Below are 23,541 nucleotides of genomic sequence, written 5' to 3' on the forward strand. Positions count from 1 at the left end.
ATGAGGAGACGAACACACTTGACTCAGCCTTAAACAACTCCAAGTGGTTCATGAAGTACAGACCGGACATGGGTCAAATCTCTTTCGGAATCAACGGACACTATGGTTTGAATATGTCCTACCCCAAGACATTCGTTCGAACCTAGTCTAACCTCACCTCTAAGCATGAGATGTGCATTAACCCCTTTAACCTTTTTTAACACCCCTTTCATCTTAGCTTGTTATTCCCATAGCAACATGTGTGTATTCGCACCGTGCGTGAGTTTTATTGGAGGCGTTTCCATTGTAACGATACACTATTTTAATTATAGAATTGTATGGATGCATATATAATTGTATGGATTGCATTTATGAATTACATTGGAAATTTAATATTATTATCTCATAAATTTAAATAAATAATTATGATAATTTACATTTGGAAAATAATATTTGTGCAATGTGATTTCTTATTTTCACAATTTTTAATGCATTAAGTTTAATTAATTAGTGTTTTTCAATAATTGGACATTTTCTATAACATTAACATGTAAAGAATTGCAAAATAGTGATAACAGCCTCGTTTATCACCAAAGTTTTCACTGGAAGCGTTGGCATTTTATTGTCCCCCATGACTATGCATACAACGAATAACTTTTTGTACTAATTTCTATGGATGAGCATATTTTACACAATCACTACCCACAATTCACTCACTCAGATAAAAAGATTATATTCGACGAGAAAAAAAATCAAATCAAAATTTATCATTGTCATTATCAGAAGTTGAACTTGAATTTATAATTTTTTTTCTCTCAAATTACACTAAAACTTATTTACTAATGGATATAGCAACAAAATGATTTTCCACATACCGATTACGTACCGTATATAAGAAAATGTTTGTGAAGTAATATTAGAGAACGTTTTCCTCAACTCATGTGTGTATCATTAAATATGATAAGGTCAATGGTATTCCAGTGGTCATTGGCTTTCTTTAATGCAGTGCAAAAAAGTACATGATCGTAATTGAAATTGAAAAAAAAAATATATCGTGAATTAGATAAAATGAAATTTGTACTAATTGAAAAAGAAAAAAACGCTTCAATAATTTCCTAGTGAATCAAGTAAGTTATTTTTGATTTATGAAGTGTCTTTTTCTGAAGCTTTTACGCTTTTTATCAGTCATAATTTTTTATTGTATAAGGTTGTTTCAATTCGTACACTGCAAATACAAATTACGGAAATAATTTTTCATAAAAACTACTCACTCTATCATCAAATAAACAAGATTTTTGAAATTTTTGGATCAAATAAGCCTTATAAACTGAGTTTTATCAAATTCTGACACAAACAATTTTTTTTGATTTTTTCGATTTTTTCTAAGGGAAAAAATTAAGAAAATTGCAAAAAATCGAGAAAATTTTGATGTTTCCGATTTCGATAAAACTTAGTTTATAAGGTAATTTTGACCCAAAAATTATAAAAATCGTGTTTGTTTTCCGATTGAATCAGTAGTTTTCGAGATATCGCATGAAATCGCCTTGAAATGAGCGATATCTTAAAAACTACTCGCCCTATCATCAAATAAACCGGATTTTTGAAATTTTTGGATCAAATTAGCCTTATAAACTGAGTTTTATCCAAATCTGGAACTAAAAATTTTTTTCGATTTTTTCGATTTTTTCTAAGGGGTACCCCTTAAGAAATTTTCAAAAAATCGAGAAAATTTTTATGTTTCCGATTTTGATAAAACTTAGTTTATAAGGTAATTTTGACCCGAAAACTATAAAAATCGTGTTTATTTTCCGACAGGATGATCAGTTTTCGAGATATCGCATGAAATCGCTTTGAAATTAGCGATATCTTAAAAACTACTCACCCTATCATGGAATAAACCTGATTTTTGAATTTTTTGGATCAAATTAGCCTTATAAACTGAGTTTTATCCAAATCTGGAACTAAAAATTTTTTTCGATTTTTTCGATTTTTTCTAAGGGGTACCCCTTAAGAAATTTTCAAAAAATCGAGAAAATTTTTATGTTTCCGATTTTGATAAAACTTAGTTTATAAGGTAATTTTGACCCGAAAACTATAAAAATCGTGTTTATTTTCCGACAGGATGATCAGTTTTCGAGATATCGCATGAAATCGCTTTGAAATTAGCGATATCTTAAAAACTACTCGCCCTATCATGGAATAAACCTGATTTTTGAATTTTTTGGATCAAATTAGCCTTATAAACTGAGTTTTATCCAAATCTGGAACTAAAAATTTTTTCCGATTTTTTCGATTTTTTCTAAGGGGTACCCCTTAAGAAATTTGCAAAAAATCGTGAAAATTTCGTTGTTTCCGATTTCGATAAAACTTAGTTTATAAGGTAATTTTGACCCAAAAATTATGAAAATCGTGTTTATTTTCCGACAGGATGATCAGTTTTCGAGATATTCCATGAAATCGTTTTGAAATGAGCGATATCTTAAAAACAACTCGCCCTATCATCAAATAAACCCGATTTTTGAAATTTTTGGATCAAATTAGCCTTATAAACTGAGTTTAATCAAATTCTGAAACAAATAATTTTTTTCGATTTTTTGTATCCGAGTTTAAGGAGATATGCATTGAATAATACTAGGGATTTCAATAAAACTTTATAAATATATTTCTTGATTAATAAAGTTAACAAAAATCAAAAAAAATTCCTAGGTCATCGGGCTCTTTATTATTATTTTATCGTCAAATATAAAAATTACTGCACATTCACCGTACTTGTTCAAGAACATAATTTTTGGAAAACACACAATATATTTTTATTTTACAAAACTTTTCTTGTAAAATGGTAAATTTAAAACTTAAGGTCAAAATAGCATGCGATTATAGAATATATTGTTCCCTAAAAATAGTCAAGACACATTGATCACACACAAAAAAAGACAAATATATGTACATTTGAACATGTCATTAAAGGCTTAGAGTATAATCGTGTGAAAAATATGAAAATTCTCTGTATGTTTGTTTGCGTGATAGTTTGTCATCTGTACAGAATGCTCCATGTTTATGATGGCTTTTTTGTAAGATAAAACAATAGGATATTCTACTATTTTTTAAAAAGTACTTCAAAATAATTTACTTTTTTACTTAAATTCAGTTTTAAGCCTTTTTTAAACTGTCCAAAACGCGGACATCCAATTTGATGACGTAATATCGGTATCATTATACGAAATAACACAGATAAGTTTGACATATATATTCATAGACATCTGATTATAATAAATATAAATACTGATTATCTAGGGATATATTATATCCAGCTGTCTACACTGAACTAACTGATGGTCTATGGCTCATACCGATATGACATCACAGCAGGGCTTGCCCGTGTTTTAGGTCACATGATATACAGTTTAAAAATTACGATTTTTAATTTTAATATTATAAAAGAAAAATGCGCTTTTATGACTCGAAATCAGAATATTTTTACTTCAACCTTTCCCTTATAATCCAAAAGCTCGATACCTTTGTGACCATGCAAATTTTTGAAGTCTTTTTCGAAAACCATTAAAATCCATAGTTTGTATAACTTGACGAAAAGTAATTTCTCACGATGAAAGTGCGTCGTTGGAACAAAAGGATGAAAAATGTATAAAAACAGAAAATATTTTTCTCGTCACATTTTGCTAACACATTCAGTACATTCCTTGAAACAGAAGTTCCTCACACAATAATATTATAAACATCTCATCATTTGTCAACAAAAAATGGGGCATTGTTTTTCATAACTTTTTTTTTTTTGTTTAACAGTGAAAAACTCATTTGAATAAAATTCGAGGTACAAGCACCCTAATCAATTTTCAAGATAGTTCTATTTTATTTTTTATTTCACTTGATGTTTTTCTTTTCTTCTAAATTATATTCCAACTTTCAAAATATAAATATAAACGAAAACTAGAAAAAATTTTCCTGCAAGGTGACTTCCTCAATAGAATGTATTTTTTTTAGGATTCAGTAACCAAAAAAAAAAAAAAAGAAATAAAGATAAAAATGAAATTCCGTTGAATCACAAGTTCACCTTTATCGTGTCTTTGGATTATTTAGGACCCAAATTAAGGTCTTAAAACATAAAAAATAAGTTCATTTACTATTTCATATTTTCCGAGATATTTCTTGAATAGTTCCGAAGTTAAAAACTATTCCAACAGAATTTTAGCGGCCTCTAAATTATACTAAATTTCGTCAAAGGAAAATCCTTCAGAAAATGGGCATAATTAGTTTGTTTCCGATTTGAATAAAAATCGTTTTCTAGAGTCATTTTGGTCCAACAAATGGAAAAATGGGATTCTTTTGGCGATTAAAAGAATAATTTCTGATTATAATCGTTCATGGACGTAATAATTTCGCATTGATTCAGTTGACTAAGTATGTGTTTTCAAACCAAAATATGGTCAAAAATATCTGATTTGCATCATTTTTTGAATAGTTCTTATTCAAAAATTCCTATTTTTCCTCCTTTTTAGGGCCAGAACTGAGGACGCCTTAAAAAGTTAGTTTAAAAGAGTATAGAGAGACCTTGAATGAAGCAATACGGAACCATCTACCATGAATTTTCCACTAAACAGTCAATTTTTTTCTTATCCTAAATAAACTGAATTTATATATTATTACGATAGCAAGTTTTTTTCTGTCCTATTCTTATCTTCCTTAATTCTTCCATGACTCACCATTCATTTTCAAACTGATTATTTCAAGGTTTGACGAAAAATATACTTACGGTTTAAAAATATCATAAATTTAAATAATAAGTTTATTAGGCAAACATGTTAGTTTTTACAGATGCTCTTCTAATACTCTAGACATATAATTAGGTACTATTTTTAATAAATGTTCTCCTAATAATAATTTAAGGACTTTTGACTTTTTTCACCACTATCAAATTTGTTATTTGTTGTTTTTTGTCCACGGGTACAGTGAGCCACGGGTTACGGTAACTACGGTATCGAAATTCCTTACGGGTCGAGGTAGTACTATATATGTTAGGCTTTTTTTGATACAAACTTGATAAGATCTTTTATCTACAAATAAACGTTGTCGCGTCACGCTGTCGCCAAATTATTTTGTATGGCGCGAATATACCTTGGACAAATTATTTCAATTTTTACGTTTTTTTTTACTAAGCATTGACTGTATTTCCGGAAATAACAAATCGATTTTTGAATTTATTATTCGTATTCTTTGAAGTATTTTAAAATTTGTATAAATAAAGCGCTATTTCTTGATAATATGATGGTAAAACAGAGCTCTACACGATTCTAAATTTCTTTCACGAATAAAATTAAAATTGCCAAAGAATTACAACTTATATAAGCATTTTAAACAAGTAATTAGACAGAGAAGTCGGGCATAGTATTTGAAGTCATGTACTATGTTTGCCTTAAGAACTCCACGCTAAATTCTGTTTTGCTAGAAAGAGACTATAACAAATCTTTGATGGCTTTTATCATGGTTGTTTTTATATAAGTTAGGTTAGGTTAGGTGATATTGGGTGTCTACGAAGGACACACTTAGGCTATAGAGAACCTTTGTGATACCATATACAGTGAACCCGCGGTAATCCGACAAACGTTTTGCAAAGTGGTGTCGAATTATCGAATTTGTCGGACTATCGAGTACTGCTACAAACCCCTTGTAGTCCGGAACTTTTTGAAAAAGAATACCTTGTAATCCGACAAATTACATATCGAAGTGAAAAGATTTCAATCATTTTCTAATTTCATTCACGAAGAATTCCGGTATTTATAATAAATCTGCTTTGTTATTACCGTTATAGTTATGTCGGATTACAAGGGATGCCGGATTATGAAGGGGCCGGATTACCGCGGGTCTACTGTATGTGTTTTACCACCTTTCCGATGATAATTTCATTTATCAGCTCCTCAATTTCAGAGATGCATATACTATGTACTATACCAGCCCATCACAAATATTAATTAAATTAATTTTGTTGCGACGACGGAAACCGAACCCACTACCCTAGGCATACCGCGTACGGAATTGGTTACGTCTTAACCAACTGAACTAATAATAGCTATTCGAAAAATAATTTTTCTGTGTTATTTGTTACATAAACAAATTTTTATGTAAGAAAAAACAATTTTCCGCTTATCGAGACCACACTGTTTCAAAATGGCATAGTTGGGTAAAAAAAAATATCAACGACAGATAGTTAGCTTCAATCGAAATTTATAAAAAAGTATTAAAAACAGTTAAACTGTATTTTTTTTAAAAATGTTCATAAAATAAATATTTAAAAAAAAAAAAGTAGAACGAGTATTAAAAACTGCGCAATTTTTACGAATTTTCTTTTGACAACTTTTGATTGTAATTTGACGTAGATACTGTGTTAATGACACAACGATTCAATCTGTTAATAATCCGTTATCTGTACATATATTTTTATATTGTGTACACGAGACTGCACGCTATTTTTTTTTTATATCAACTTCACAGCGATAATGAAAGTACAAGGGGTCCAGTAAAAATTGTGCAAAAAAAAACAAAACAAAACAAATTATAGAAAAATGAATGCTTATAACAATAATTTCGAAAAAGCTTTCTTATTCGGACTGGAAACAAAAAAACTGAGGTGTTACACAGAAATATCTTAGTTGATTAAAGCAGTAGCATTTTGGAGCACCTTGAAGCAAAGGTCGAACTGTTTCCAGTAAAATAGATCTTCAACGACTTCTTACTCCAATCTAATCTATACGTTAGATTAGGTTAGACAAGAGTGGCTGTCTTGGAGTGGGACAACTTAGACCATAAAGTCCGTTGTGATACCGAAAAAGGATTGGCCCATCCCCGGCCAATACTCCATGAACGATTTTAAGTTTTTTAAGAACAGCAGGAGTGCTTAACGGATTTTAGGTCGGAGAGGTCGTCAAAGAGAGGCTGTTTCACTGTGACAGCTCCTGCAGCAGTCGTGATACACTGCCAGGTCCAGGCGATCAGCATGCTTGCCGCCCAACCAGCGTCCTGTAATAGCCGCAACAACTTTGCTAACAAAGGTAAGATGTTCGGAGCTACTTCGAAAGCGTCTCTATCTAAGCATCTTCATCTTAGGCAGTCCTATGCTACCTTTGAGGTTAGAATAGACCGAACTGAGATCTTATTTAGATAGTGTAAATTTTTGTTCGTATTTTCCCGAGTATCTTGTATATTGTTCATAAGATATATACAAGTTTTTTATACATTATTATATGAGAATAAACGGGATAAATACATTCTTTGATGTATTTTAAAACATTCATCGATACCTACACTTTTTTTTTTTGTAAATTGTAATTGTAAAATATATATGTAGGGGTTGATCCATTTCAGTTTACACTTCGGCTGTTGTTTGTTTATTATTGTTTATCTTTATACAATACGAGTTACATAAAATGGGAATCCGAGTTTCATATAAAAGTAAGTTGGGCATGTCTATGTTAATAATATAAAAACTATCTCTGTATTAGTAAAATATCAGTGCCTTTGTCAAAAAATTTTTTTTAAATATCAATTTCCTTGAAAACAAATAATTGACTGAGTAAATTGTTGAAATACCATGTATAGGCAGTGTTGATGACCCAATCGTTTGTTTTTTTCCGTCATGTAAATAAAGAAAAATATCAACTCTTAGAAAGCCACACACATGTAACTGATATTCCCATATAATACATACTAAAAAATTTGCATTTAATTTCCGCCCTAGCGGGTAAATAGTGATGTTTACGAAAAAATGTTTCAAACAAAACTTTGCATTAAAATTTTTGTTTTATCTCTAATGATTTAGAACATGAGTCCTTCGGACCCAAGACTCAATTGGCCTATGTTGAAAAGAATATGATATTTAGGGTTGCCACCTGCTAGGGCCTTACCCTTTTTGTGTCTGTACCTTCTGATTAAGTGTTGATAGATACAAGGATTAATGCCAAAATAAACGATAGTAACTGGTGATAAATAACTGATAGTTTTCGTGCAAAATGATGACAAAATGTGCAAATTTCTAATATATTAATATGACTTCATACTTGTAGTTTGATGTAGAATAAATTAAATATAACGAAATTGTACCTTTTTTGAATTTGTGCAAGCATTGTGTAGACACAATGTACATATTGGCTGTATAACAATATTTTTTTGTAGGAAAAAAATATTTGACAAACCTTATTTACGAAACGAACAAAGCACAAAATGTTATTTTTATGTTTATTTTCGTTGTAGACAACAACACATCTGTGATTTACTCAAACAACATTTTGTCAGTTTTCATACAGTCGTGTGTCGTTTACGTTTTTAAAAACATCATCATCATCGCTTAAAAACCCTTCCCACCATTCGTTTCACTTTATTTAAAGAGTTTTCATCAGTTACTAAAAACATGAGTATATTTGTAGGTTAAATTAACACATGGTTGAAGTAATTATTATAGACATTGTACAAGAAATAGGGTATTCCACTATTTTTGAAAAAGTACTTCAAAATGTTGATTTTGCTAGATATTCGCTTTCTAAGCAATCCTGGGCTTAAAACCTGCATCTTTTGAAATAATCATTGCACTGAAATTTTGTAAAATTGTTCGAAAACTTAAACTGTCTTCTTTTAGGCCCTGCCATATTGTTTTGTAAAAACTTTTACCACTTTCCCATTTTTCGTTTTTAAAAAATGTCAAGAATTGTTCCATATTTTAGGCACTTTTTTACCTGGCCGCCATTTAAAAAAAAAGGCGTTATCAAATATCGTATTATACTAATTAGAAAACTTGTACTTTCTAGTTTTGGAATTTTTTGCTCAAAACCTTTTACCACCCCTTGCCTCCCCTTGAGGGTATATACATATATGTGTGTGTTCCACTTAAAAGCGGATTCTAAGTAAAATGGTGATTTCTAGAACAATTAATTCTGTGGATCTACAATGTTGTTTGTACAATTAACAACTCAATACTTGGATATTGGATATATTTGTATATAGTTACAATCTAGTAATAATGATATTAAATTTCGAATTATTTAGGTTCTAAGAACTTAATCATGATTGCAATTATTTCTAACCTTTAATATGCAAAATCAGTTGGTAATATTAAACTGAAAGCTAGTTACATTCTTGGAAGTCGCTGCATGTGGGCTAAATCAAAACAATTCAATCATATCATTACAATCAAAGGGTTTCAATAGTATTACATTTCTATACTATTTAATTACCGAGAAATGGCTCTTTGTACGTGGACAAAATAAAAATTAAAACATATCACAGTTTCTCTTTGGAAAGCTGTATAATTAAATTACAATCGATAATGTCCGGGCTTCGACATTTGAATGGTTCTTACAAACTCGAATATATTACGTTAAAAGAGCAAATATTGAACCATTCAGAAAAAAAAATTTCGTTTCAAATCACTAATAATTTGGATATAAGACTTTTGCTGAAACTATAAAATATAGAAGGTTGAAAATTTGTAGATATCTTCGAATTGTATTAATTTTTCACTGAAAAAAAAAATTCTTAACACTAACCGATATGAGGTTGTCTCAACCTCATCGCGAGATCATGTGTGGCGAAAGGTGCCACGAATGTGACTCAACTACCATATGGGTTGAGTGGTGAAGTTGACACAAACGCATGAGTTGTTTAAATGAAAAGTAATATACTGTCTAACAAATTTCAAATATTGTTATTTTGAATAATATTAATATTATAACAAAATACTGATGTGATTGTCACAACTACACGAGTTGGTAAAAAATAAAATAAAAGGTTTATACCTGCTAATAGGTTTATTAAAACAAAAATAAATTTCTTTAAGGATTTGAACTAGCGACATATGGATTACTATTGTTTAGCATAACCAATCAATTTTATTGTTTAATAACCAACTGCCCTATCGATGCTTGTAACAAATATACTAAAAAATATAGTAAATGTTATAAAAATTATTAATATGTTTATTTCAAAGTCTCTGTTAACTAACTCCCAGGTAACAACAATCTTCATGAAGTTGTCTCAATCACATATGGACCAGACATGATAGATATGTTTTGGTACTAACCTAATTCTATATTTAAAGAAAACTAAGTACAATTTTATTTTTATTCAATCAAATGCATGACTTTAAACTTAAAATCAATCTCTTTCATAGAAGTAATCATTTTGTTTATTTAACTTCAGTGATTTTGTATCAATGAATTCATATTTTTAATTCAATTGTAAATAAAAATATTTCGCTGTACTTGTTCCAATCGTTAGGCAATTGTTTGAAAGTATTTTTACTTTATTTCACTATGAAAAGGCCAACTTCGGAATGAGATTATCATTATTTTAAGTTTGATTTCAGTGTTATAATATACAAATGGAGCAAAAAGAGGTTACAAAAATTTTTTTTCTTCATACCAGCAGGGAATTGAACCCCGAACTTGCGAATAGTGCCATTATTAAAACACCAATGCAAAAGGTGGAATATTTGATATTCAGAATATTTTTATAGTTAATATGCAATCAAGTTTTTATGACTTTTTAAATTAATTCTTTTCATTTTAGAATATTAGAAATAAAAAGTTTAAAATTCCAGTTATGTTATAAATGATAATACGTTGTACGCATTCTTGACACAAGGCAAGTTGTCATGATGATTTTAACTATAGGTGTTTAAAATTAAATGTATGTGTTCCTTCCTCCGGCAAGTCTTGTAATCATGTGAGACATATGATTGACTTCTCTATTACATAACCTTTCTTTTTTTTTTTCATTAAAATAATGAACTGTTTCGAAATACATATACAACAGATATTTATTTATAAATGGAAAGTTATGCGTAAAAATAATTTTTTTAACCAACTCTCGTAAGGAAATGAGAGAATGTGATTTTTTTTCGACTTAAGAATGTATGAGCGCCAATGCAATTTTGGATAAAAGGATTGATTTTTATACCATGTATATATGAAATATACATAGTATTATAAGTTTAGTCCCAAGTTTGTAACGCTTAAAAATAATGATGCTAGGAAAAAGATTTTGTCATAGGTGTTCATAGAATCACCTAATTAGTCCATTTCCGGTTGTCCGTCCGTCCGTTCGTCTGTGGTCACGATAACTCAAAAACGGAAAAAGATATCGAGCTGAAATTTTTACAGCGTACTCAGGACGTAAACAGTGAGGTCAAGTTCGTAAATGAGCATCATAGGTCAATTGGGTCTTGGGTCCGTAGGACCCATCTTATAAACCGTTAGAGATAGAACAAAAGTTTAAATGTAAAAAATGTTCCTTATCAAAAATTAAACAACTTTTGTTTGAAACATGTTTTCGTAAACATCACTGTTTACCCGTGAGGGCGCCAATTAGGCGGAAATTTTATAATATGTGTACAAACTATACACTAAATGTCGGTCGGTAATGCAGAACACTATAAAGTCATTTACATATGTACTATACTTGATTATCAGTTATGTATGTGTCACATGTTTGTATGTGTAATAAAGAAATCAACACTGACTATTCATGGTATTTCAACAATTAACTCAGTCAATTGTTTGTTTTCACTTGTTTTTAAAATGAAGTTGGACTTAGTCTAAATCAATTCTGAAAATTTTAGGGGGAAGGGAGAGTTTCCCGATTATTTAAAGAAATGACTTCAAAAGTAGGTAAATTTAAAATTGGTCTTATGGGAAAACGGTAGATGGATGATTTGTTTTCATAGATTCCCCCAAAACTAGTCGTTGGAAATTAAAAATAAATATTTAAATTTAAGTTTAAACCTTAATAAATTATTGAAAACAAAAAACCCGTTGTTCCCGATTAAATACGAATGTATGAGCACGGTAGTTTGGGACACAAATTTAAATAATATATATTTTCAATTTTGATGGTGAATTATGTTATAACTTGACAATATGAGACGAAAAGTAAGTAAATTTATCAATACCAGGAGTAATTTTGGCGAAAATGGACGCTGTTATGACTAATTTGCAGTTCTTTACATGTTAATGTTATAGAAAATGTCAAATTAAAATTATTGAAAAACTTTAATTAATTAAACTTAATGCATTAAAAATTGTGAAAATAAGAAATCAAATTGCACAAATATTATTTTTAAATGTAAATTATCATAATTATTTATTTAAATATGGGAGACAATAATATTAAATTGTCAATGTAAGTCATAAATGCAATCCATACAATTCTATAATTAAAGTAGTGTATCGTTGTCATGGAAACGAAACTCGCGCACGGTGCGAATACGATAATAATAGTTTCCATTCTTTTGTTTTTAACAAATACAACTAAAAGCTAAAAGTAATTATTACAAATATTCCACAAATAAATTTCCAACAAATGAATTGACAAAAATAATATTTAATACGGCAATTAGTTAGATAACTTTGAGGTCGAAAAATAAATAAGTTTTCATCGTTTGGATAGCATACACAATTGTCGAAAAGAAATGATGAGATGCTATAAATTTCTATATCTTTTATCTAGATAAAGTGAGAAGGGGGTACAGTGAGTCAATGTTACGGTGGATACTTCCAAAAAGTAACTATTAGATTTTTATGAATGTTAACAATTTATTTCCCAAAAAATATTATTCGATAGGAATGGTCCATGATGTATTTTGATATATAGATAAAGAAATATAGAAGGATGAACAAAAAAAATAAATAAATAAATAAAAGTTTTCTACGAAAAAAGATAAAAGTAACAACACCCTATAATGATTCATCCTCACCTACTACCCTCAAGAATTGTAAATGTTACCGGCAAAATTTATAATACATAAAATATTTCTTTTTTTCGAATTTTCCAAAAGGAATTCAACAAAATTTTTTGGAATTCAAGAAAATAAAATTCCATAAAATTAATTTTTCCCTAATTATAGATATGATAAAAAGTTTATTTTAGACTAATTGCTGCGTAACGAAAACCATCCTTTCAGTCAAAATTTGATCAGATAGATTAGGATAGGTTTTTAAGGTTCAAAAAGGTTCGATGATCAAAGAGACGTGAATTTCGTAATTTCTGATTATAAAAATATCTACAACTTTTGTACGATAAATTTTTTTGGTACAAACCTATAAAATTTGAAATAGTTCGTTTCGGGACATATGCTTACTAACTAAATTCTTGTTTTGGTATACTCTACTAGCCCCTCGAATATTGACCATTGATTTTGAAACACTCGGTATATCAAGATCAGGATAAAATACTAAAATGGACTGGTAGATGATAATTTGTATGAGCTATCAAAAACGGCCAAATCGTGCTAGCTAAAGCCAACCTTAAAACAGTTCGTTCAATTCGTTTGATTTTCTAGCTTCTCTTTTGATATTGGCGGTAATGTATACATATGAACATAGATAGGATACCTAGTACATATACCATAGAAACTGAACTATGTAATCGTAATATGTTAGTTAAATGTTAGCTAAAATTAGCAGATTACTTTTGCCTCTTTCATTGCTAAAACTGTTCCTGAATTATGACGATTATACTGTTTTATACTCATCTATTTCTTTTCTTAGGATTCCGTTGCGTTATTTTTTTTTTTTTAAAGTAGGGGAGACTCGATTTTATAGAATGGAAAAAACGAGCCAATCTACCCCGTATCTGGGGTAAGTTGACTTAAGAAGTAAGGAATAAGAAAAAATAGGATTAGAAACAAATTTTCTGAAATTCTCCTCCTTCATTCACCTAGAAGAATTAGCATCACTTATTTCCGGTGACTGAAGGGGCGGAGATAATGGTTGTTCTTACCTAGTCGACCAACGCACGATGTTTGTCGAACTCGCATTTTTTACAGCTAGTCTACTTGCCGCTATAGTCAACCATCCCCGGTCTCCTCAAGTAAGTAAAATACCAACAAATATAAGAGACTTATCAATTTCCACAACATATCAAAATAAAAACAATTGAAAGTTTAGCGATTGGAAGAGGATTGAGTTTGATTTGAGTTATTATATTGAAGGGTATATATCGAAAAATTTTAATTCTATAAATTTATTGGTATGTTTTTGAAACACTTTGTAAAAATGTTTATTGGTATGTTTTTGAAACACTTTGTAAATTATTGAAGAAAATTGCGAAAAAAACATCAATTTTTACATGTTTTCAATCTTTAGAAAAGATACAAAAAAAGTTACATTTACCAAACCAAACATATTACATGGTAGGATTGCATCAACACTTAACGAGTTTTTTTTCCTTTACATGGTTGTTAGATAATAAAAATACGGAAAGTAAATAAGTCTACAAATAATATAATTTGTCTTTAAAAGAGATAAAGAAAACTATTGCTTTGTTTCATTAATATTTTAAGAAATTAAATCCCTTTTCTTTTTTCTTTTTTTTTTATAATTATTGAACAAATATAATTAAAAATAAAAATGTGCGTTTGGTAAATACAAAATGAACGAATTAAAAATTTATACAAGTAATTAACACATTATTAAATACAGTTAAACCTGTTTTTATATTTTCTGAGTGTTACTACATTAATTTTTAAAGCGGAAACATCAAAAAGCTATCCATGATATCTACAATAATAAAAATAATAATAATACAGTAAAGCAATCGGGCCGCGCCTAGTGCATGGTGCATCTATTTGACTAAAAAACAATGACGTAACAGCTTTTTCAGACCATTGCATTTTAAATGTCCATAAATTTTATGATAAATTCAAAATTTTACACAAATGAAGCTTATGAACGTTTAAGAAGGGTTAGAAATTTGGAAAAATTCAAAAACAACGTGTAACGATAAATTTCAAATAATTTTCTTTAAATTTTCATTTCAGTTTCCGAGGTATTCATAATAACGTCAAAAATTTTTATAAAACCATGGTATTTATTTTGTTATATTTATTATAAATAAATTTTGTATAAATTAATTTAATCTCTTGAGAATGAACGAAAGTTCGAAAAATTTTGAGATAAAATAAAAACACTTGTAGTCATACACCAATAATAAAAATTATTTTTTATTATTTTAAAAAACTAATATAATTTCAATTAATAAAAATAAATTAATATTCTAAAAAATACCAATGAAAATTTTTAAAGAAAATTTTGTCCTAAAAATTACTCAAAACAAGAAGAAAATCATGCGTATATTGTTAAGAACAAATTTCAACTTTAAAATATATTAATTGTTAGAAAATTGATACCTTTAAACAATCAGCCATTACTAACAATATATTTTTTTTAATGATTTTCGATAATTTTTAACAAAGCAAAAATTTAAAAAAATATATATTATAACATCGATTAATAATTTAAAAAAAATTTTGAAAAACAATTTTATTTAAGCATTCAAAATTCAAAACATTCTCTATAAGAAAATCTACAATCAGTATTGCAACACTTAAATATTATAAAAATTTTTGTCTAAAATTTATAGTATTTAACAGCGTAGTACCAACTCAACAATAAAAAATTGTATTATTATTATCGATTAAAGCATAAAGAAGCACATTTAAATAAAAAAATTTAAAAGAAACATTGATAAAATATAATTTATTGAAACAAATAAAAACTTACTGATAACAACAATGATGAAAAAGCACAACACTATCTTCATTCTTTGACGCTTTGACTTCGAGTAAGTTGTCAACAAATGCGCAACAATTATCGTCGACCATCTAATTTAAACTATCTCGATGCATTTCTTTTGCGCAAATCTAGCTACCACGCAGCATAAAATTTTAGCCTGCATGCAATTATCCTGGAGAATAGAAGCAACGGGGGAAATTCCAGGAACCTCAGCTGGGTTGCCTATGACAACGATAGTGTTGTTATCTATTTTTGTAATGAGCAACTCTACAATTTTGATAGGTATATTTTCTATATGTTTAATATACATAAATTATGCATTTTATAGCCATTTTGAAGAAATTGTACATATAATTTGTTTTTCCGCCATTTTATTTGATGTTTTACTTATTTTATGAAATAAGCAACAATCAGTTCAATAAATATATGTTAAAAATTTAATTTTTAATAATTTTGACGAGAGCTTGAACAGATTTAAAAATTTTTTTGAACATTTCGCTCTAAGAACTTTAATTTTACCTCAAAAAATGGTATTTTGAACTTTTCTACAAATATTATAGGAAAAATTTAAATAACACAAGAAAATTATGTAATTTTTTGGGTAGCTATGGAAGAAAATATTTTTCTCTCTGATATTACCTCCTTTGTTTTTTTGGAGTTTTTATAAATTTTTTTAAAATCTTTTTACGACATTTTTAAGATCTTTTTCCGCCATTCTGGTAAATATTTAATGATTTAATTTCAGATAATTTTGAAAAAGCTTAAACTTAAATATAACGGATTTTTTTTTGAACTTTTCTATATAGAAAAAATTTAAATAGCGTATATGTACTAAGGTATAAAAAATTTGAGAAAATTATGCAAGTTTTGTAGGTAGCTTTAGAAAAATGTATCCCTTGTATTATTTTAAGACACTGGCTATGGTTTTTTCCGCCATTTAAGAAAATGAACGGGATAAATAGAAAACATCTCAATAAAAAACACTTTTCTATATAGCAAAAATTTTAATACCGTATAAAAAACTACAATTTTTGTGAGTAGCTATAAGAGAAAGTATCCCTTGTATTATTTTACGACACTGACGATGTTTTACGTCATTTAAGCCTAAGTAAATGAAGGAAATATATAGAAAATTTCTCCATAATGAACTTATTTACAGAATTGTGCAATTTTTTAGGGACCTAAAAGAAAATTACTGTCTATCAAAGTTTTTATGGATTTTTTGAGACTTTTTAAAATTATCTAGCGAGATTTTTGAGAAGTTTTTTCGTCATTTAAAAAGGAAATGAAGGGAGAATTTACGTAAGAGTTTTGGGATGTCGAGAAGGATTTTGTGAATCAAATTACCCGAGTAAGTTTAGTAATTCACTTAAATATTAAACTTATTTTTGGCTCTAAGAACATTAAAATCATTTTTTGAGTTTTTCTATATAGCAAAAATTTCAATACCGTTTTTGTACTTAGGTATAAAAAATTTGAGACAAATATGCAATTTTTGTGGGTAGCTATAAAAGAAAGTATCCCTGGTATTATTTTACGACACTGGCTATGTTGTTTTACGTCATTTAAGCCTAAGAAAATGATAGAAATACATAGAAAACATCTCAATAATGATCTAATTTTCTAGTATTAAAACATTTATAGAATTGTGCAATTTTTAAGGGAGCTAAAAGAAAATATCTGTATATCAAAGTTTTTATTGATTTTTTGAGACTTTTTTTTTAAATTTTCTAGCGAGATTATTGAGAAGGTTTTTTCGTCAGTTAAAAAGGACATGAAGAGAGAATTTATGTAAGAGTTTTGGAATTTTGAGTAGGATTTTGTGAATGAAATTACTCGAGTAAGTTAATTACATCAGTTAAACATAAAACTTAAATTATAAAGGACCTTTTTGTGGCTCTAAGAACATTAATATCATTTTTTGGATTTTTCTAATATCAAAATTCTATATCAAAAATTTGAATAGCGTATATTTTGTGGGCAGCTATAGAAAAAAGTATCCCTTGTACCTGATTTTTCCTCCTTTGTTTTTGTGGATTTTTTATCATTTTACATTTTTTATATCTTTTCAATTTTTTAGGTAATTTTAACTAATCAGAAAATGGACAAAATATAGAAAGAATCTGATAAATTATTTAATTTTTTTTTTAAATCATTTTTTTTCATATTTCTAAGTGAATAATTAAAAAAAATTTTTTTTATTATTTTACGACACTGGTGATGTTTTTTTACGTCAAATAAACCTAAGAAAATACACAGAATTGTGCAATTTTTTCGGAAGCTAAAAGAAATATCTGTCAATCAAAGTTTTTACTGATTTTTTGAGACTTTTTTAAAAATTACCTAGCGAGATTTTTTAGAAATTTTTTCGTCATTTAAAGGACGACAAATTTTGCTTTTAACATTTAAAAAAGAATTTGACATGAAAGAAGAATTTCCGTATCAAATTTTTCGAGTTTTCGAGATAGTCGAGTATACTATTTACGCTCCCTGCAATTCGAACAAGATTATCTGAAACATTTCGCGATATTTTTCTCTCAATTCCTACACGTAGGAGTAGTAAGAAGAAAATTAGGTTCGTATTAGTCCAGTGTAAACGAAATCGAGTCAATTTCGTTTTCATTACGATATAGACGAATTGACTTGAATCACTCGAATCAATTTTTCTTTTTGGAATTAAATTTAAAAGTTTGTTTTAAAAAGTTATTTAATTGGTATTTTATCAAACTACCTTGAAACCCACATCATTCGATAATATTTTTCCCAACTATTTAAAGAGTAATCAATTATATAGCTTTTTGAATTTATTATGTAATTCACAATATGGAAAAGTTGATAAAAGATTAAACTTACCTTGAATCTTGTAGGACCACCGAATTTAACATCCTACTGGATAAATTATTTTTATTTATACATACTTTCAAGGTTGTTCGATATCTAAATTATATAAGTAGTATATTAGTAATAAAGATATCGTTTTAATACTAAAAGAAGTACCTCCATATATAGACAATGGATAATAAAGAGGTTCTCTGTGTCGATTTTTCACAAATTATTTATACTTAGATAAATAAAGTGTGTAATATATTTATTACTAGCTTTGAATTTCTGAATGATATTTGAAAACAACACTTTCGGCCTGTTTTTTTTTTATAAATATCAATTTTAAGGACTAGAAATAAGTCGTACTTTTTCAAAAGCAGAAAAATATTTTTTTTTAAAATATTTTTTTGCTTGTGTATGGTTTATATTTTCTTGTGGATTTTCTTAATTTAATATTTAACCATCTCAAAATTTAATAATGGCGATTTGTAGTTAAATCAATGTTAAAACTAGAACAATTTTGTTTTTAATATCGTTTTAGAGGTAAGTGAAAATATTTTTTTAAATCGTTTTTTATATAATTATCAACATATTTTCACTGATTTTATTACATACTCTGTAGAGTCTGACCAAAATCGGACTCCAAACGGAAAACGAAACACAAACCGAATTTCTGCTGTGTCTCAGTTTTGACCAAAACTGAAACCGAAACTTGGCTTATTTTTTACACTTATACAGATAGTTAAACCATATTATCGAGGGATTTTACTCGATGTATGGTTTTAAAAAACTGTTTCCACGATTCTGTCAAAAATTATTGCAGATATCAAGTTCCGGTTTTTTTACTTCACAAAAAACATATGCAATTTTTTTGGTTTTTCTAAAATTATAAATAATTTTGACATTTAGGGACTAGAAGACGATATTAATAGTAAAATTTTGCTTAATTTGTATGTTTCTAACTACTAAAAGCGATACTAGTGTGGGATCCGATGTGTTTGAGTCGAAAGAATTTTTTTTTAAATTCAATTACTCTTTAATAATTGCATAATAATTTTTTTCTTAAACAACCCAAAACACGTCCTTTTTGAAAACTGAAAAGACTACTAAATAAATTTAAACTTTTTTTTTCAAATTGGTATTCAATTTAAAATAGTCCGGATGTTGTGAAGTCAACTATTCAATTTGTATGACGTAAATGTAATAAAATGCTCTAAAATATCGTAAACTAGACAATTTGTATCACGTAAATGTAATAAAATGTTCTAAAAATATCGTAAAAGCGCCCAAAACCAAAGTTTTTTTATGTTTTCTTTCTGGAAAGGGGCGTATGGCAATGTATTTTTGCATAAACAGCAAAAGCTCTATCACCGATTAATTTGTGTACAATTAACATTACTGTGAGTTCTCTCATAAGGTAATGTGTTAAAAATCACAATTTTAAAATGAAATAATTCATAATTTTACCCTGCAAGAGGCTCGAAAACTGTGTTTATTGTGATCAAGGGACTTGAAAATTGAAAATTCACCGCACTTGCTCAAACAGCCGGACTATTTTAAGTAGTAACAGTATACATAGAGGACGTACTATAGTAACAATAATTATATTGTCCAATTATTTTCAGCTTTTTAAAAACTGTATGGAGAGTAGAGATCCATATATAATTATCGCAAACAATCAATTCATATATTAAATATGAAATCAGTGCATATAATGTTACACAAAAGTTGGAAGACCATTAATTTACTGCATTTATTTATTAAAAAGAATTTAGTATTTTTAATAATTTGATTCATTAATTTATCTAGGCTTTGCAATTTCGAAATTCTTCAAAGCTGGAAGCTTCGGTTTTAAGTGCAGTACAGGGTAAGAAATTTTTTGTGGGTATTACTAGGTCAGTATCGGTATGAACACCATACTGGTTTGACCACTGAGGGAATAGTAACAATAGCAATAAATAGGGCGGACGAGTCAATTGCGGTACCCACAATACTTCTGGTGGATAGCTCTATTCAATACTGTAGTATTACTTATTTTTAACATTATTTTTCTGGTTTTAAAACGACTGTCTTTGAGCTTTTTTAAACAGTAAATTCATTCGTTTTTAGATTTTTTGACAATAATCAAAGCTATTAAGTATTATTTTTGGAAAGAATAAAAAATTTGATTTTTACTTCCAAATTCAGATAATTCATACCTTTGTTCGGAGGAAACACTCGTCGAACATCGGAGACTTTGGCCCAAAAGATATGGCAACCCTAAATTTATTTAAAAAATATAACCAAAAAATTCAATATTTTTTGCATAATTAATGTAACATAACGTTTATCCCAATTAAGTTATTGTTCATAATTTCAATTAGTTGAAGTGAATAAAAAAATTGAGCTTTTGGGTAAATATACGAATATTGAAATAATTATTGAACAATAATCAAAGACAGGATAATCAATGAAAGAATTTTAATGGAACAAAATGTATGGTTTAAATTCAAATGAACAAAAGCTGTGAAGCTGTCCTTCCTTCCCAAGATCAAAAACCTTTCAAAAACCCATGCATCTGGGACAAAATTTCTGTTGACTAGTGTAATAATTTAGATTTTTACAGACCTAACCCAACATAGGTTTATAAGTGATTGACTGGTTGCATAAAATTTCGTCATTGATGTTTATACCTACAGCTGGAGTAATTACTTTATGATTCCAAAAAAATTTAAAAACAAAGTAGTTCATTGTAAAACATCATTCACGTGCCAAGGGCAATATTATACAGTCAAAATCGGTTATAACGACATCGATTATAACTTTCAGGAATATCTTAATCAAACGGAAACAATAAAAACAAATTTATGTTTGTCAATCAGATACTTAGTAACAAACTAACTTTTTTTATATTATATTTATTAATTATTATGTGGTTAAGTACCCTCTCCCCCAACCTAGGATAAAAATTTTTTTAAATAACAAAATAACGTACAATTTAAAAAAAATTGTCGAAAATTGGTCTAATTTCCAACTTGCTTTTTCGGTAAAAATAGAACTTGAATTATCATAGCAGTCGATTTGAAAAACACCATTTCGAGAAAAATTTATTTGAAGTTTTTATAGGGAGAGTGAGACATCTGTAATATCTTCGTAAATTTTTGGTGTTGTTATTTGTAATTCTAAGAGAGTATTCTTACAGTATTAAAAAACACATGACTAACCTGTCAGCACTCGCGTTATGAGCTCATGCTCGATTTAAAACATAAATAACTTTTTCAAATGGCATTTGTGGTTGAAACTTTTTCTTTTCTTTCGTGTCTCTCATCATGAAAGTATAAAGGTATAAGCGAAAAAATATTAGCTACTAGCAGTTTAATATAAGTTGTACTCAGTACATTAAAAAATCCTGTGATAGAAATATGATGATATAGTTTAAATTAATTTAATTATTTAGATTATTTATCTGTTTAATGACTTCACTCTCAAACATCATTAAATAATCACGTAATCAAACTATTTTTATATATAAAATTATGTAGAGGTTATGATTTACAACGTTAAAGAATATTTAGCTCACGAAATATTTGACGCATGTGCAGAACGCGTAAGCAAATCTCTCATCTATTGATAAATTGAACTTTTTTGTGACAAAAATCACGGATTCATCATCAAACTTTAAGCCAGCCTATCTTTAGACAATTATTTACTAATAATTTCTATAGATTTCTTCGAAAAATTAGAAATCCAACTTTTATATTATTAAAATGTGATTTTACAGTGGCTTGAAGGGTTGATCTTATCGTTCGTATTTTTTGACGAAATATTTGTATATTTCATGAAATGCTTCAAAAATTTTAAAAAGAATTTGAAAAAAAGTTAGTTGAATAATTCTGTTCTGTTCTCTTATGTTTTGCTCCAAAAGAGAGGCAATACTTCATGCTTCGGTTAGGTTAGGTTTACGATTTTGAAGTGTACTTGTTTTCGAATGAGGTGATTTAGTAGCCCCAAATTTTGTGATTCATATAATTGATCAAACTAAACTCTTGTATAGTTCTAGAAAAATAACACAGATGACTCATTTTCAAATACAAATCTCTTTAAGAACCAAGCATCTTTAAGTATGACAAGAAAATTACCTCGTTGCCAATCACTCTTATATCCGATTGTGTGCATACGGTACACAACTTGATTAAAATGTATAAAAAAATGGATTAAAAAATATCAGGGAACAATAAAAAAAATGAAACAATACAGCTTGATTAACCATATTACTCGCGTTGACTACACAAATACTTATATTTTATTACGTGATTTCATTTGTTTTTGCATAACATATTTTTTTCAATTTTGAATCATAATAATTACATAAATCAAATCAAAATACAGTCAAACCTGGTCATAACGACGTTGAAGTACTCGTACAAATACGATCGTTGTATTCGATAATATATTTGATATCTCGCTCTCTCTCTAATATCTTTTATATCTCGCTCTCTTTCTAATATTTTTTATATCTCGCTCTGTCTCTCTTTAATATCTTTTATCCACATAGAATGTGGATAATCCATATCCATGCATATCTCAATGTGGCTAAAGAGATATCCAAAAATGATTCCGACCAAATCTCATTTGGCAAAATATGGCATCAATTCATTTAATTTTGCAATGAACTATCACAACGAATGTCCCACTAGGTCCTAACGAGGGAAAACTAATATTTGCGTTGGGCTACCCCAGTTAGTTCCTTCTTGGAGAAAAAACTGGATTACCATATTTTGGATTTGGAAGTTCCAAGAAGTTTCCAACTTGCTTTCGATTGGGAAAAACTTATAGGGCTATTTCCAAGTGGAAACAAATATATGTATTGGGTCAATTTCTGCTTATTGAGATATTTTTCCGGATATAATCCGTGAAAACTCAAATCTGAATTCCTGTAATTACCTCGCGATCTAAACAACCAAAAGTTCTGCAACTTCGCGATTTTACAGCCAACATTATTCTGAGTCAGTTAAAAAATAGGCCAAATCTGTCGACAAGTGCGTTAAGGCTGGAAATACGTTAATAACATAATCAGGAATATTTATTTTCCACAAAGAAAAATTTTGTAAATTTATATTTTACAATGAAAATGGTAAAGTTTGGTGTAAATCGAGATTTTTTATGGGATTTTATTCAATTTATAATT

General features: G+C 28.4%; 1 protein-coding gene across 1 annotated transcript in view; it reads right to left on the minus strand.

The window, feature by feature from the left end:
• Positions 1-13,795, minus strand: part of LOC123303049 — an 80,857-nt gene extending 67,062 nt beyond the window's left edge. The window contains exon 1 of the mRNA XM_044886146.1: positions 13,759-13,795. Coding sequence (XP_044742081.1) covers positions 13,759-13,795 — 37 coding nt within the window. The remainder of the gene's footprint in view (positions 1-13,758) is intronic.
• Positions 13,796-23,541: the final 9,746 nt, after the last annotated feature.

This window comes from Chrysoperla carnea, chromosome X (genome assembly GCF_905475395.1).
Source record: "Chrysoperla carnea chromosome X, inChrCarn1.1, whole genome shotgun sequence".
In the NCBI taxonomy this organism is placed as follows: domain Eukaryota; kingdom Metazoa; phylum Arthropoda; class Insecta; order Neuroptera; family Chrysopidae; genus Chrysoperla; species Chrysoperla carnea.